The sequence below is a fragment of the Lissotriton vulgaris genome, chromosome 2_1 (assembly GCF_964263255.1).
Source record: "Lissotriton vulgaris chromosome 2_1, aLisVul1.2, whole genome shotgun sequence".
In the NCBI taxonomy this organism is placed as follows: domain Eukaryota; kingdom Metazoa; phylum Chordata; class Amphibia; order Caudata; family Salamandridae; genus Lissotriton; species Lissotriton vulgaris.
In genome coordinates, this window is record NC_141687.1 from 588,398,337 (window position 1) to 588,415,696 (window position 17,360).

The 17,360-nt window shown below is 43.4% G+C and overlaps 1 protein-coding gene across 2 annotated transcripts in view; it reads left to right on the forward strand.

Moving 5' to 3' along the window:
- The window catches only part of LOC147730798 (protein phosphatase 1 regulatory subunit 12B-like), a 654,976-nt gene that overhangs the window by 328,243 nt on the left and 309,373 nt on the right, over window positions 1–17,360 (forward strand). For both annotated transcript variants that reach the window (XM_086955620.1, XM_086955619.1), the window contains exon 3: window positions 4,035–4,153. In XM_086955620.1, coding sequence (XP_086811746.1) covers window positions 4,035–4,153 — 119 coding nt within the window. The remainder of the gene's footprint in view (window positions 1–4,034; window positions 4,154–17,360) is intronic.

Here is a 17,360-nt window from a genome sequence, read left to right on the forward strand (position 1 = left end):
ACCATCCTAGTATGTCATGTGATCCCCAATAGACATAAATAATAGACTTTAAAGAAACATTTTTCTTTACAATGGGTCATAGCGTCACAAATTGCACAACCTCATGTAACATATGAAACCAGCCGGTACTATAATAAATATTAAGTACAACCAGATAAAATGTCATTTAAAGTACTGAGCATTTGAAAAGTTGTTATTGTTGCGGAGCACACATGTATACCAGCATAACTGCTTGAATATCATAACCACATGGTAAACAACCGGCATAAAAGAAACTAAAAACTCGCTGAAGGAAGCTACTTTGGAAATCATCTGAATCTAATGTCCAACTTCTATCAATGCACCATTTAGAACTATAATGTATGTTCCGGTTCACTAATTGCTCCAGACAATTTGGTTCTTAAACAAGCTCTAGCAAGTACATGGTAAAGATATTTCCCCATTTACAGTAAAATGACTAATGCTATAAATGTATATATATATATATATATATATTACCCACTGGCGGTCGCCAGTAGGTATATATAGTTAGGACCTAGTTACCATAGGAAATTCCGAACATTCTATTGGGAATAACATTGGCGCCGATTGAGGGATCTGCCTGTATTTTTCCTTAAATTTGCCTCGCTTCGCTCCTTCCCTGAAAGTTTCGGGGGGATTCGTCAAGCGGGGGCCGAGAAAAAAGGGGGGTCCCAAAACGTGTTTTCCCCATGTTAATTTCCGTAGGGACATTCTGACAAGGCTACAGCTCGAACTGCTGAACAGAATTACACCAGATTTGGCAAAGTGGTAGGGGCTGGTATGCAGCAGTGCCTTTTGTATGTTTGGTGTAAATCCCTCCAGTAGTTCTTGAGAAAATTGAATTTGAAATATTTCAAATGGCATTTTCTATGGGACCTTTAGACACGGCTACAGCCCGAACGGCTGAACGGAAATACACCAAACTTGGCAAAATGGTAGGGACAGGTATGCAGTAGTGCCTTTTCTATATTTGGTGAAAATCCCTACAGTAGTTGTTGAGAAAATTGATTTGAGCAAATTGTATATCTATATGCGCTCAACATTCTAATGGGAATAACTTTGGCGCTGATTGAAGAATCTGTGTGTAATTTTCCAGAATTTTGGCCAGCTCCGCTCCGCTCCTTCCCTGAAAGTATCGGGGCGATTCGTCAAGCGGGGGCCGAAAGGGGGGTCCCAAAACGTGTTTTTGCCATGTTAATTTCCATAGGGACCTTTAGACACGGCTACAGCCCGAACGGCTGAATGGAATTACACCAAACTTTGCAAAATGGTAGGGCCTTGTATGCAGATGTGACTTTGCTATGTTTGGTGAAAATCCCTCCAGTAGTTGTTGAGAAAATTGAATTTGAGAAAATTATATATCTATATGCGCTCACCGTATGCGCACTGTACGCGTACCGTACGCGCGCGTACCCTTACGTGCGCAAGCGAGTTTCTAATTGGCTGGCAGTCGACTGTCAACATTCCAAACTGTCCAAACCAGGAAGTGTTGGCCACCATCTTGTTTTTCAGGAGAACTGAGGCACAAGAGAGCCCAAAACAAGAGTGGAAAACACGAAAAGGGAGCAGGGTAGAGACCCCCCAACCCTCTATCCCTTCTCAGGGAGTCTCAAAAGGACCCCCAAGGGCAAAAAAAATAAAAAAATTCAAAAAAATCGCGCGGTACCATGCGCTTACCCCGCGATTTAAAAAAAAATATATATATTTTTTGCACTTGGTGGCCCTAGGGGGTCAGGGGGTCTCCACCCTGCCCCCTTTTCGCGTTTTCCACTCTTGTTTTGTGCTCTCTTGTGCCTCACTTCTCCTGAGAAACAAGATGGCTGCTCAGGTGGTCCCAGAAGGATAATAACATATATAAACGTTATCCGCTAATAGAATTAGCATTTACAAAACCTTTGAAATTTATTGGAAAAAAGATATAGGTTTCACGCCTGATATAGTTAGGAATTAGCATTTAAAAAACCTTGCAAATTCACTGAAAAAAACATAGGTTTCAAGCCAAATAGAGTTAGGATTTAGCATTTAAAAAACCTTGCAAATTCACTTAAAAAACCATAGGTTTCAGGCCTTATATAGTTAGGAATTCGCATTTAAAAAACCTTGCAAATTCACTTAAAAAACATAGGTTTCAGGTCTTATATAGTTAGGAATTAGCATTTTAAAAACCTTGCAAATTCACTTAAAAAACCATAGGTTTCAGGACTTATATAGTTAGGAATTAGCACTTAAATAAAACATTGAAATTGCTCCTATATAGTTAGTTGTACTAACTATATTTCGCACACCCGCAATCCACTGCTGATGATGTCACATATTACATCATTCATGACCTGGTCAGTGACACCACTGATAACATCACTGATGACATCTCAAATACAGTCTCTCGCACCCTCACTCACCAGTACATCCACTCACACCTCAGACACCAACTCACACACAAATACACACAGCCACTCACATGATATATATTAGAAGTACTATCTCTCATTAGTAGTACTCCTACTATACTAATTTAACTTTTGTAGTTGCTTAGTATATCTGTTTAACAATTATAAACTCTTAGAAAATACTTACATTAACTGGATGATGTCATCTGTGATGCCAGCAGTGATGTCACTGACCATGTCATGATGGTGTGCAAGGCATAGTTAGCTTGGGTAACTATAACTACTGAATTTCACTGTTTTTTTAGGAGTGAATTCAGAGTCTAAATACAATGTCCCTGCAACCTTTGTTTTTTTTGGTGAATGTAAACACGCACACGCACACGCACGCGCACACGCACCCACACTCACACACCGCCCCCTTTGCCACGCAGGGAGCCCATATATATATATACACACACATATATGTGTGTGTCTTGGGCAAGAACTTCATGAAATGAGGCTCAATGTTTCAAATAGTATTTTTAATGCTGCCAAAATGTGCATGGAATTCTGTTAACTCACTGTGTTCATTCAAATGTTTTCCTTTTTTCTTTGTACAAAGTAAATTCTTTCAGTGATAACGGGGTATGGTTATTTTCCAGTACACTAATATGAGTAAAGTATTTTAATTTTAGGAGTTGAATTGCACGTTGTGAGACTGCCTATGTTTCCCTGTTTGAACAAAATTAAAGGGCAAATTATTGTCCTTTGAGGACATGTATACAAACAAGTATTTCTTTGAATCTTCATGGAGAGCTAATTTGGTTACTGGAAGGCAGGTTGTGATTAATGCCCTGGAGAGTTTCCTTTAGAAACAGATTCTATTAGTACCCCGAATAAAGACATGGATGCATTACGCCTTGATCTGGACTCAGTGGGCTTAAATATTCCAAGCCAAGGGTAATATGATTAATTTTGGGGATAAACTGAAAAGGCTCGATGTTTTTTTCCGCAATGTCTTTTGGACTTCTAGAGCTTTACTAGGCCAAGTGTAAAAGGTGCCTCTATGAGGTTTGTTTGATTGTTGATAAATATTCAGGATGATGTAAGGAGATTGTAATGATTAGGGTGTTCATCTTCAGCTCAATGAGAAAAACCCCATGTTGAATATCGTCATGGTGTGGTGAGAGAAAGATTGAGCAGTGGCACATCAATGTACCCCGCTTGTTCTTTTGGCTTGTAATCAATAAGCAAAGCTGTGTACATGCACTCTCTTCAAAACCACTTAAATAAAGGTTTGAGGCCGGAATTGTTAAAACTTGGTTTCTCTCGGAAGACAGTTGCATTTCATGTTGACTGTAGAACGTGATAATTTTACCTGTACCTGTAGACTTAAGGCCATTGTATCCCAAACTGTTATTAATTACCTGAATCTGGAATCGTCACTGTCTTCGAATCGATCAGTTTAATAATCTGGATGAAATCTAAAATATGATGTAATTTTGTTACAGTTTTTAAAGTGCTCTGTTTATGGAAAAAATCAAATTTTTTTGTGGAATGTTGATTCTGCCTTTTTCAGATTTGGTTAAGAATACATGATGCCTATTATAATTGAGACTCATGCATCCTTTTTTTAATTCCTGCAAGGTATCTGCTGAAGCACGGCGCCAACATTGCATCTGTCAACAGTGAGGGGGAGCTGCCTCTGGATGTGGCCCACGAAAATGCTATGGAAAAGCTGCTGAAAGCGGAGATCAAAAACCTGGGTGAGCCAGTGACCGAGCAGCGGGTAGTTCTAGAGTAGTTCATCTTGAGTTGGTTTCTGGACTTCCATAAATATCAAAGAAACAAAAGCGGTCTGGTAGGCAGCGAGCAAAGTTGAACTGTTAAGTTGGGGAGGGAGGAAACACAGTTAAGAGTGAACATTGGAGGAGAAAAATGGGCGTGTGAGCGATGAAACTCCGGCCAGAGTATGAATGAAAATAAGAGTATGCTCCCAAGTCATTCGCCAAAAAACGCAGACCCACAGATTTGTACATTAAAATATATAGGGCTGCATCTCAGTGTTTTAGCAGAAGGCCAAATACAAACCCAAAGTAAATTGAAAAGTGAGTTAGGGCAGTGCAGCAGTTTGTGGTGGCAGGTGTGCTGGAAAGGAGTGTGACACAGCACTGGGGAAGTAATGGTGGAGACAAGGGATGAGTAGAAGTTTTGGTGTGGAAGAGATTAAGTATCGCATGAACGCTATTAATTAAGGTTGGCTTACAGAACCACTATGACCGGTTTGAGAGTGGAGATGGATGAGAGTGTTGAAAGAAACTAGTTTTAATTAACTATTAACGCTTGGATATGGTGGTATGTGTAAATGGAGTAGACAAAGATGTTTAGGCAAGGACCTAAAATGATGGTGATACAGACTGGTGTGAAAAAATATACAAAATCCAAAAGAGGGGTACCAAGGGCGAATGGAGGTCAAGCATACACCCCCCATTCAGGCTACGTAGGCCGAAGGACTGTGCAGTTCCTGAAGAGAAGGAAAAAGAAGTAAGAAGCTGAATAGGTCGGGAGTAACCTGAGAGACCAGGTCTGGGGATATGATTATTCAGGAGAAAGAGCCCTCACACACCCACATGGGTGTCATGTTTCATCATGGGGCAGCTCTTCGTTAGGCCAGCGCAGCAGTGCCCAATGGGCCCCACGAAGGGGCTCTTTGCTGAAGTTCTTTTGTTGTATCCCATGTGAAGAGTGAGGTGCAGTGTAAAGTGTGAGACTGTGAGTAGACTGGTGTACTGCGAGGTTAAAAATCTAAGAAATACCCACATTTATTAATTATGTAGGTTCCCTTATTGTCATTAAAAGGTAATAATTGGCCCAAATGAATACAATGGTCAAACTAGCTCAGGAGCTGATACTTTAAAGAAGATAGACTTGTTTCTTTCCTATTTATTGTCAAAACTGATCATGACAATTCATCAGGACCGGGATACTAATCTATTCATAATTTTGGTCACCAGAGGAAGCCCAATATATTAATCATACCCCAAGGGATTCACACAAGTATATAGTGTACCTTCAGAAATAACAACCAACCATAAAAGGAAGGGTGGGTTGATGTACCCCAACAGAAAGTGGCAGGGAAGATGCTCCCTGGCGTACAATCACGGTGATCAGGAGCGTACTTTGCGAATAGCCTACCCTGTCCTCTGCCACCACCTCGCGAAGTCCATTGGGCATTGCAGCACCTGCCAACAAGGAGCTGCCCAATGATGAAGCATGAGGGCTCTTGCTCCTGACTAATCAGATCCCCAGATCCGGTGTCTCAGATTACCCCCTACCTACTCTGTTTGTGAAAAAATATATACTAGAAAAGCAATAAAGCAGGTGACGAAGATCAGCTGTACCATTAAGGGAAACCGGAAATCAGCAAATATCGGTGGGAAATTCTAGAGAGACCAGCATCAGAGGCAATACTAAAACCAAGAGGCAGGAAACTGCACCCAAAAAACAATCATAAGATGGCCATTAGCGAAGAGAAGTATGTAGGGGTGGATGGGTGTGAAACAAACTGATTCACAGCAAATATTTTGTACTAGAAAATGATTCATAAGAATGGTTGAGGAAATATCAAAGGTCGGGATGCACTGGAGACCACAAAGGGTGGGCGTTGAGGGCCTCAAACTTAAATAAATAGAGAAGTTGGGATTTATGGATAGTAGATCATACCCATTGCATACAGGATTGTGACCATTATACCCAATCGCCTGTGTGGAATTCTGAAATTTCCCACATGTGTCGCTGTTCGTTTTAGGTTTAGGAGTGGCACAGCTGATTGCAATATTGGGCCCCTTAAAGAATTTGGGGGTTGCATAGTTTGTCCTATTTGTGTTATCCAGGCATAGCATGGTTGATATTTATTGGATAATATTGCACATGGTTTTTGAGTCACTGTCTCTGGACACCTGTAATGGTGGCCTGCCTCACGCCCACATTATGTACTGTCTTTAAGGCACTATTTTTGCCTTACCTGAGCCACCACTAATGTAAGCCTAAGTCTTCCATCAAACCCTTTTGTGCTGCTGTTGTACCTTAATTCTTAAAATAAAATTAAAACTAAACCTAGGCACCAGTAAAAATAAAACAAAACGAAGATACTTAAAATATACCTCGGCATGTACACTACAGGACAAAAGATGGAGGCTAATGAAATCTCTTGCTAAATATATAACCCAGTTAGGTGTTAAAGCAAGCAGCCAGTCAGTATGCCAGTGGCGGCAGCGGAGGAGCTTTGCCCTACTGCTTTTAGTCGTGGAAATAAAGGAAAAATAAATTGATAATAACTTGTAATTATGTATTTTATTTGTTCCTGCTGTGGCGGGGTGGGGTGGGGCGGGGCTGCTCTGCTCTCAGAGCAGGGGGAGGAGTGAATGAGCACTTTGTAAAGTGTGTATGAATGTTTGGCCGGCCTTCTTAGGCCAGCCAAACGGTCATGTGTACATTGCATGTTCTCCACCCAGGCTGCATTACATCCTGGGCGGAGAACATGCCCAGGCTCCCATTCCCTGGCTGAACGTCGAGCCATGGTGCTCAGTTCAATCACAATGCTGCATTGCAGCATTCTGATTGGCTTAGGGGTGCCTAGGTGCTTCCTATTCTGAGCAGGACGACGACAACGAGTAGAGACGCGTCAAAGAGGTAATTTTATTTTTCCTTAGCCCCCTGCCTCACCACCCCTAACCGTGCCAGCCACAACTGCAGTTTGCCTGAGTATTTCAAACAAGATCAGGCTCTCTTGTTTAGTAGCTGGTTCCATGTTGACATGGTGGACCTTGCACTCTGTTACTTGTTGGGGACCAATACTGTGCTTGACTCACAGCGGTAGCATCATACCCTGATTGATGTCACTTCATTTGGAGTACCTCTAGAACCTCTGGCTCTTTGGTTGCCCATCCTTCTTTTTCCTGGGCTGCTGAGACGGAACATTCTATGTGCTGTAATGCCACTTTTCTGGACTCACATGTGACAGCTTGCTCAGCACCCAGGCCTGTCTTGTCTGCTCTGGGGTCTAAACAATACCCCACTTGCAACAAAGCACTCCATCCTTGTTCTTTTGAAAGAACGGAGGGAGTGATTTCCGAGTCCGCCGAGGCTGTGTTTCTTCTCTGCTCTACTGAGGAAAAAGACCCCTTTTCTGGTTTGCTAAGAGATTTTCGTATCCACCTTAGCCCACCTTTTCTGAAAGAGCTTTGTATGCATTCTGGAATGTATTTCCAGTCTGCTGTATGAGGTGTTTCCCAGTGCCAAAGGACCACAGAATTAGTTGGCTGAGACAATTTCACCTTCTCTACCTCATCACCCCACCCCCAAACTCAGAAGCCCTTTATATTCTGCTTGAAATCATGTACACATTCTTCCATTTTTTCTTCTTATTACCATCAGAGAATGTCCTATGCCCCAGCAATTGCTTCCTGGGTCATGTGATGGGGAGCATCCTAAGCTGCTAGTCCGCTTAATGAGCTTCCTATAAGGCCATGGGCTCCTAATTTGCCAGCACAGCTTTAGACATGCTTTGAATACGCACAGACTCACGACTGTCTCACTGCTGTCCGCTGGGAGGGGGAAGGGTACAAATACCTCTTGAAGGTCACACTTTTGGCGGCAGCTGCAGACATTCCATGTGCTCTTTAGTAAGGTGTGGCCATTCTGCTCTTTTCATCCTTGTATGGAAAACATCAATGAGAGAAAGTAAAGATGCTTAATTTTTCGAAATGCAGATATTTCCAAAATGATTTATGGATGGTGCACACTTGTCCTCCTGTTCGGGTTTTGGTATAGTAGGGTTTGTCCTCTCATTCTCCAGTATTGAATCTTTCATAGATTCAAATGCTTGAATCATTCCCATTGCCAGGCTAGGAGTCTTACGTTAAACACTATTAATAATGTTCATCAAAATATCAGTAGGCACATCCTTGAATACAGCAGGTTTGATGTTGGGATGTACTGAACACTACACTCCTTTACAACCCTTTACCTTTGGACAATCAGCTGTGCGAGTTCCCTCCCACTTCAGTTATGTACTGAAGTTCCACACGCTCAACTTTGATCAAAAAGGCTGCAGTCCCCGACCACCTCTTGTAAACTTTATTACACAGCCAGCTAGGGATATGCAATACATCAACCTAAATGCAGGGCGGAAATATTTATCGCCCTGTCCGGCACCCTCATTACAACATATGGTATTCATGTGCCAGGAGGGATTGGGAAAATGAGAAATGAAACAGTGATGTAGCTTGATAGACAAGCAAAGCTATGCCCTGGGAGATGCACCACCTCAGCCTCTTGCCCCGAGCAAGAGAGAGAAAGGCGGAAAAGAAAGCGCGTGTTTGAAGCTGTTCTGTTTTCTGAACGAGCATCTCTTGAATTGAACATAGGCTTTTACGAGCCTCTGCGTAGCCTTTCTGTCAGTGACGTAAGAGTGAGGTAGAGTAGATGTGTACATTACCGCCTCACTTCTGTGAATACATACATTACATTTATACATGTGTAAACTTAACTGAGTATGTATATATTATGACATATTTGCTTTCATATAGGAAACAATGACATGATGTGTGCATTACACAGTTTATTTTTCTAAGGAAGCTCAGCTGGGAATGATGTGTACATTACAGGTTTACTTGTGGAAAGAGAGCAAGAGATGTCCACTTTACAATTGTACTTTTATAGAGCAAACCGAAGTCATGGCAAGAAAGCTGGTGTAACGTGTACGACAAAAATGTCACTATTGTCGAGTAAGCAGGTATAAGGTGTGTACATCAGTTTTGCTAGTGGAAGGTAAGGGGAGTGATATGATATGTACATTTCAGTTTTACTTTTATAACGGACTCAAGAACACAATGTGTACATTGCAGCTTTCTCTGTAAAAATTAAGCAGAGAATGTGTAATTTATATTTTCACTTGGGTATGTTATGCATGAATACGAGCTCTACACCACAGTCTACCCAAGTAAAGTAACAGAGGACAGGGTGCCCCTGTACCTGTCGCTTCTTCCTATTTCTCCCCCAATGGTCTTGATTTCTTCTAGAACACCCCCCACCTTGTCCATGTCGCTTCTTCCCCTCCCACTCCCCAATTGTCTTGATTTCTTCCGCCCCTCCAGCCCCTGCTTGTCAGTGACTCTTCTTACTCTTCCACCACCCCCCTTGTCCGTGTTACTTCTTCCCTTCCACCCCATCCTTCTGTTGACCCTCCTACTTCTTCCCTAACACCCATCACCTTCTAATTATCTGTGCTGCCTTACCACCCTCCATAAGCGAAAAAAGCATTGGCATAGCCAATACTTCTCGTCTTTGGGACCTGGTGCATAACTAAATACTTATAAGTGTTTAATTATCCAGCACAATATCCTTGGTGCAACAAAATCAAGTGTTGCATGGCTAAACACTTATATGGTCCCAAATGCGAGACCTATTGCCAATGCGTGTTTATGAATCTGAGGGAGTTCATTCCAAGCTCTTCCAGCGAGTACTGGGAAAGAACTGCACCCTCTCTCTGCCAATCCAAATTTCAGAATGCTGAGAAGGTTGGAGTTTGACGATCTCAATATTCTAGTAGTTGAGTAGTGACAAAATCAGTTATTGAGCTATGTTGGTCCCGTCAGTCAGAAGTCCGATGTGAACTTTTGGGCACCAGTCTCGCTGCTGAATTCTGCTCTAGTTGTAACGTATTAGTTGCATATTTCGGTAGACCCAGTTACAGAGTGTTGTATAGTCAGCCTTTGAAGTGATGAGTACAACTATCACTATTTCCCTGCATTTTATTTCAGCAGATCAAGAAATTTTATTAATAACTTTATCATAGGAAACCTTTTCCTGTCACTGCGAGAAATCATGGATGAGAAGTTCTCATTAAATTTAGCACCTAGATTTCTCCTCACTTGTGCCGTCAGTGAAAGGTTGGCCAATCCTTCTGGCCACTAATCAGGCTCTAAATCCATTATTTCTAACATAGTGTTTAATCTCTGTTTTGTCTGTTACGTTTTAAGTGCTTCATCCATTTTATAACTTGATCAAGGTATGTTTTAAAATGTTGTTCTATAGCCACTGATTCTTAGTCTTAAGATAGGATCAGTTGGGTATAGTCCGCGTTGGCTGTAACTGTGATCCCAAAAGATTCTAACAGTGACACTAAAGGGCTATGGATATATTAAGCAGCAACCAGACTTAAAGAGAAACCCTGAGGGACCTCATATTTAACCCTTTCGATGCTGATGACGAGCTCAGCTCGTCATCACCCACGGGTGTCGTGTGCTGATGACGAGCTGAGCTCGTCATGGTGCCACTAAAATGGCATTTTCCAGCACGGGGGGGGGGGGGGAACGCCCAGCAGCCATGTGGTTAAGAGTGTTAATCCCACCCATGAGCTGAAAGAAGAGATTTCTCTGCAGCAGGAAACAGTGATAATGTTTGGAATTATCTTAATGTGGTGCCACAGTTCCAATATCCGCTGAACACTGTTAGCAGGAAGGGATATGACACCATGTCAAACACTGTTGACAAGATTAACAGTATTAGGACAACATTCTAACCTTAATCTAAGGTAGTTATATTGGATTCTGACACTGCTCTGTTGTGATCTGAATCATGATTGAGGCGGAGTACCCCAAACTGTTCAAAGTATTCAGCCACTTGAGTATTGACTAACTTCCCCAACATTTTGGTAAAGCTTGGGAGCAATGAGACAGGTCAAACATTAGATGGAATCTGATGATCTGCAGAGGTAACCTGCATTCAAATGTGTGGGACATTGGCCAGATTCATGGAGGGTTTAAGCAACAAATAAATAATCTGATTAGTAAACTTTAGAGCTTTGAGTAAGTTTCCAGCGGGGCATAAGTCATCTGGTGATGCCAACCAAGCGTCCAAGTTTGCCTGTTTGGATTGCTCCAAGATAATGGATTTAAATTCAGCGGTCTGAGCTAGCAATTTCCAGTGACATGAGAAGTGATGGTGAAAAAGTATGTGTGGATGCTTTCTATTTTTTCTTCAAAATAGGCTGAGAGCTTATCAGAAAGCTCCTGGGAAGGCTGAATTTCAATATTACTGGCCTTCAGGTAAAGGAACTTTTGATGTCCGGAAGATTATTTTGCAATCTATATTTTATTAGCAAAGAAAATTGTCTTTGCTTCCTTTAAAGCCTTATGATAATGTTCAGTAACAATTTTATACGTGTCTTTAAGAAGATTATCTTCTTAAAGATAATAGCTTCTCTTTTACCTCTACAAAGGTTTACAAAATGTTTTCTCCTTGGCTATTGCTGGGGAGAATCCGGTTTCTTAGGTGTCCCTCCTTACGTATCCATCTACTTTCAAAGGGGCAAATTTAACTTCAGCAGCTTTGCGCCGTCCATTTACTTGATTTGCATTTATTCCAGATCCCCTGTGAGAATTAGTGTGAAGTTAGCCAAAGTGGTGGTTAGAGCTTACTTCATAATTTTACCCCACTATCGGAAGGTACTCGTTTTCTTATTCCCATGCCGACTCTCGACTTCATTCCGTACTACTATCCACCTAAAAGGAATATACATGTGATCAGACCAGACCTATTGGTTGGTAAAAATCAAGCCAAGAGTGTGCCCAGCAGAATGCATGGAGAGTGTCAATAATTGCAGGAGATTGAGCTGGTACATTACTAACACCTTCTATGTGTATGTTAAACTCACCTAACACAGTAAAATTGGAAAATTGTAGACCGAGAGTCAAAGCTTCTCCAAGAGAATTTATCAATTCAAAATATGGTCCTTGAGGGCGGTAAATTAAGACTCTTGAAAAGGAGAATTGTTGTGATGTCATGAGGAAGAAACCAGGCTTTCTGATTCTCTATAAAAAGAAAGTGGTACTTTGATAAATTCTTCAGAAAGCAATCACTATTCTCCTTCACCTCTGATAATTCCTGTTTTGATGGATGATTGAGTGTCCATTAAGAATTTAGATAGCAATGTCGGATTAGAAGTTTACTTATGCCATGTTTCTGTAATGACCATTATATCAACCTTAATATCTGTTTTGTTTTTTTTTTGTTCCAAGACCCTTATTGTCAGTATGCTCACAAGTTACACAGCTTAGCGCCCACAACCTTACAAGAGAAGGCCGGCGGCGTGTTGTCGAAGCAGATAAACATAAGCAAGTTGCATGCATAACATACGTTAAAGTACACAGCAAATCACCTACAACCACTGTGGGCCGGCCGCGTTTACAAACTCAGTTGGTCTCAGTTTTTGTCTAATTTTATTTAAATAACAAAAGATACAACATAACTTAATCAGACCTCTACCGCATTCCAACTCCAGCTCCACATTGCAATGACACGATATACATGAAACCACTATTCATTAAGATACATGTTAGCCGTCATTGAACACCAGTGATGATGTGTAACCCTTAGTCCTCTAGTTGTGCGTTTAAATATGCTGTGAAGTATGACCAGTAGTCTCTGGGCCTAGATCTGAGTGGGACGGACTCCTCGTATGTCCTTAGTGTATCTTGGCAATACGCTATATCTTGCATCCAGTGTTTGACTTGGGGTGTGTGTGAGCTATCCCAACACAGTGAGAGTCTGCATTTGGCTAATAACAATGCTATGACGCAGAATTTACGTCGCATTGCTTTCACGTTATGTATCAGGCCCAGCAGACAACCTGTAACTGTACATGCAATCGGTGCTTAACCTTTATATCTGTTAACAAATATAAACTGCATGTTGCATGCTTTAGAGGTGAGCATACATTCATCAAGCTCCTCAGAATGTAGATTTAGAACATTTTATTCTTTGCATTACTTCTTTATAATCAAAGTTTTCCCTCGAGGGTATGATGTTCCTTGTTTGAAATTTTTAATGTACTCCATATTTCAGACAGATTACTGGCCCTCAATGTGAAGGGCTTCCAGCTCTGAGTTAGACTGCCTTTTCCTGCTTTATTGTTTAAGTTCTTGGGATGAATCTGGTAATAATGGATAGGATTCTGGTTTAAATTTGGCAGCACAACTGGCGCTGGGTGCAGATGGGTATACCTTTGATTAATCCATGCTGTGGGTCTCCTTAAGTAGGTATCCTCACCTTGCTTTGTGGAGAAGTGTGGCTCACTGATTAGAGCGGCAGACCCTGATGCAGAGGTCTGTCCCGGGACCAGAGTTCAATTCCCGACGCGGCAGGGTCCTGAGCCCAAAAATGTCCACTGACTCGATAATTCTCGCCTTGGTGCCTATTCTAATCATGGGGTCCCACGCTGCAACTCTGGGCAATAGCTTGCTTAATCTCCACTACCGCGGCCCACCCGCTGCGGGATGCCTGGCTTTCACCTTGGGGATGCCCAGTAGGGGTTATCTCACAGGGAAAAAGCTAGGACGGGTTCCCAAGGCAAGCGCCTTGATGCCTTCGGGTGATACGTGCGCTATATAAGTCGCAATACATACATACATACATTGCTTTTCCCCACCACTTCCAAACCACTAGTATGCCTCCTCCTCAAAATGGCGTCAGGTTGTGGCTAACGGCAGGAAACATGGCAGCTGAAAGGAGTATAAATCACAGATCTCTCTCTGAAAAGTCTGCAGATTGGAGAGCAGATAAAATTGACTGGTTTCAATTAATACTAACACACAATGCAATTGCCCCCAAAGTGCAAATTGGCAAACAAATTAATTATGCAGCAGATTTGTAAGGCCCCAAACTTCAAATTACGTGATCATGCTTCAGGTCTCTTTAAGAAGATCTTTCTTCCTTGTATCTCCCCTCCACTATCAAACCACTAGAATGCCTCCTTCACAACATAGGCTTTCGGATTTATTCTAAATAGAGAGTAGGCTAACGCCTTTCCTACCTGATAGAAACCTAGCCAACAAGCGTAGAAGAAGAGTCTGTTTCAGTAAGTCTTTTCAGTTCCCCCTTATACCTCTGTTAGCTTCACATGAAACTGTTTCAGGATGAACTGCGCCAGTGTCTGTAATCTGTTGACAGTGCGCCTGTCTGTCCCGGTCAATGGGTAGAACTATCTAATTTGTGAATCTGGAACTATGTTGAAGCCCTCGCCCACGATAGCATCTATATCTGGTGTAGTGAGAACCAACGCGTCTTTGAGTAAACTTCCTGGCGTTCATTATGGCCGTAGAGGTTGGCTAGTGTAATTCTATGACCCTTGAGACAGAGACATAACGAGATCAGTCTGTCAGGTATTGTCAGGCCGGTGTCACTCTTCCAGTGAAGTGAGTCACCAAAGGTATTGCCACCCCAACCTTCTTCCCAGGTTCTGATGAAAAGTATTGGCGGTCGAACCTCTAAGATTGTAGCCGCTTCCAATGTGCTTTGATCACGTATGTTTCCTATATAAACAAATGTCGCATTTGGGCTCCCGGATAAAGGAAAGAAGCACTAACCGATTTACAGGGGTATTGTGCGTCTAACGACTGAGTATATTAACCAGTGTATGATAAGAGGGATCTAACGGTCAGCAAATGAGGGCGATCAGGGGGCTGCCACCCTTAGACAAAGTGATGATGTGATGCCTACAGTGAAGGGGAGCATGCATGGTCACAGTTAAATGGAAGGGCGGAAACAAAGAACAGTTTAACAAAGGCGGGAACACAAGTAAGCTAACTTTAAGGAACCATCTCGTCAATCGGAAACTTTGTCTCCATCACGATGTAACAAAGAGGGGGAAACTTCGCCAGCAAAGGAAGCAGCTACAATGGAAGGGATTGCTTCCTGGGACCCACCATTATCAGCAAGGATGATATTTCCAAAGTAAATGGTCAATATTGTAATCAGACCGCAGTGAGAGACCACAGGGCTGAGTGCACCGCAATGATTGCCTTCACTGCCCTGTAGTCGTAGCTGGCGTAGCAATGCCGCCCGTTCCCTGGGACTCTGTCTCAGAAGGCTTACACAGCTTGTTCCTCTCCAAGCGTATGGAGTGACGCGGACCCGCGGATGGGGAAGCTGGGCCCGAAAAAACGGCTGGGCCGAGGCTTTTCCAAAGGTGACGACATTTCCAATAGCGACCGAACATCTTTTAAAGTTTGGAGACAATGCTACTCATTGTTTCACACAAATTGGAGTTGAAAGGGGTGCCCCCATTTGTAACTAATACCTTTCTCGTTGAGGAAATCCGTTAGGGGTCTAAGGGTGCGGAAACATTGCAGCGTCAGAGGGGATAAGTCCTGGTGCTTAAGACCTTCAAAGTCAATGGTGAGTTTGTCACTCACCTCAGCACGAATGGTCTCTTTCTGTCTATAATAATGCAGACAGGCAAGTATGTCCTTTTCTGCCTGGGGAACAGGCGGGGGACCAGCTCTGTGGATGCAGTCGATGATGATGTAATGTTTGCAAGCTCTGGGGGTCACATGACGGAAAAGATGAACAGCAAAGTCCTCCAAGGGCCTGGAGATCTAGGACCTCAAGTTGGTAGTGCAGTGCCAGATTCTTATCCTGTAGCTCCAGACGTTCTCATTGGTGGATATTCAGTTCCTCTTCACGGGAGTCATTTGTTTGTTCTAGGGAATTCACTCTCTGGCTTAGGTCACGGATGTCCCTTCTGAGGTTCTTGGCTTCTGACTCTTAGTCCTGTTTGAGGATCTCAAAATCCTCCTGCAGGGTCCCAAACAGTTGTTCCAGGTATTACGTAGTCACTTCAGAGTCCTCTTTCAGCTATCCCATCACCACTGTCTCCTCGGTCTAGGTCGATAAAGAGGGTGCCTCTCTGGAAATGTCTGTCTTCTTCGCCCACTTTTTGGGAAACAGGTCCTTAAGTGAATTGTCCTTTTTTGCTTTGCGCTGAGAAGTCATAGTAGCGTGAGATGTGGACCTTTTCCTGCTGCAGAAGAGAAGGAGGTTGAAGCAGCGTGTGGGAGCACCCCAGCCGCAAGATAAGCAATCTGGGTCTGAAGTCCACCAAGGTCCAGCAAGCGCCAGCAGATATCAATGGTGGGTCAGGAGATGAGTACCGGGGCTGACCAAAGATGCTGTGCAGTTTCAGGGTCCCCAGTTGTGCTGGCCGCAGGACGGGGTCCCCAATAGATCGACCAATGGACATACAGGAGAGCAGGTAGCGCCAACTGCTGTCTGCAGAGGGACCAGGGCAAACGTGAGCTTGGAGAGGAGGTCTCTGAGGGCGGGGGCTGGGCGGAGTTTTCCCAGGCCAGGGTGGCCGTGGAGTGGTCAATAGGGGGGCCCCCACACTGGATGTCCAAACCCAGAGAGAATGGCACCTCAAGGTGCAGGGATGAACATTGCTCCTTCTCCCTGGTCTGTGTAGGTATGCAGGTTCAAAAGGCAGTCACTGTCCCCAGCACACACCTGCACTGAGATCCACCACACAGGGAGGGCTCCAAGCAGAGATGTCTAGTGCAGACGTAGGCAGGGGGGCTGGCTATTTGCATTGTCCCTTCAGGAGGCCTCACTAGGCGACAAAGGGCATCAGCACCTAGCACATCAGCATCGAGGTGCCTCAGCTCGCAGAGGCAGCTGCATCCGATTGCGTATCCGCCTACCTTCTCACACTGCTAGAAGGGCGGAACGCTGCAATCCTCTGTTCACCTCTGTACTCTCCCATGGAGGTTGCAGTTGGTCGGTCAAGTCCACTGCCAGATGCAGTCAATGACCACATCGCCCACATCCACCTGCGAGATCAGGTGGATGTGCAGGCACAGCTGCCAGGGTTGAGGCACGTAGATTACAGGTCTGACACGCCTGCCATTTTTGCTGCTGTGGCATTGCGGGTGTCATTTCTAAAACAGCAACAGCTCCTCCACAGTGGCAAAGGACCGTCGCCCCACTGGCTTTGAGCCAGCAGCTGAAAAATAAAACAATATGTTTGAGGCATATGAGCTGCAGATCTCACACTGTGCATTACATTGCCACCTGGTGTTTGGCTCGGATGATTGCATGTTGTTGTCGTCTTGGAAGAAGTCTTTTTAGTCACGA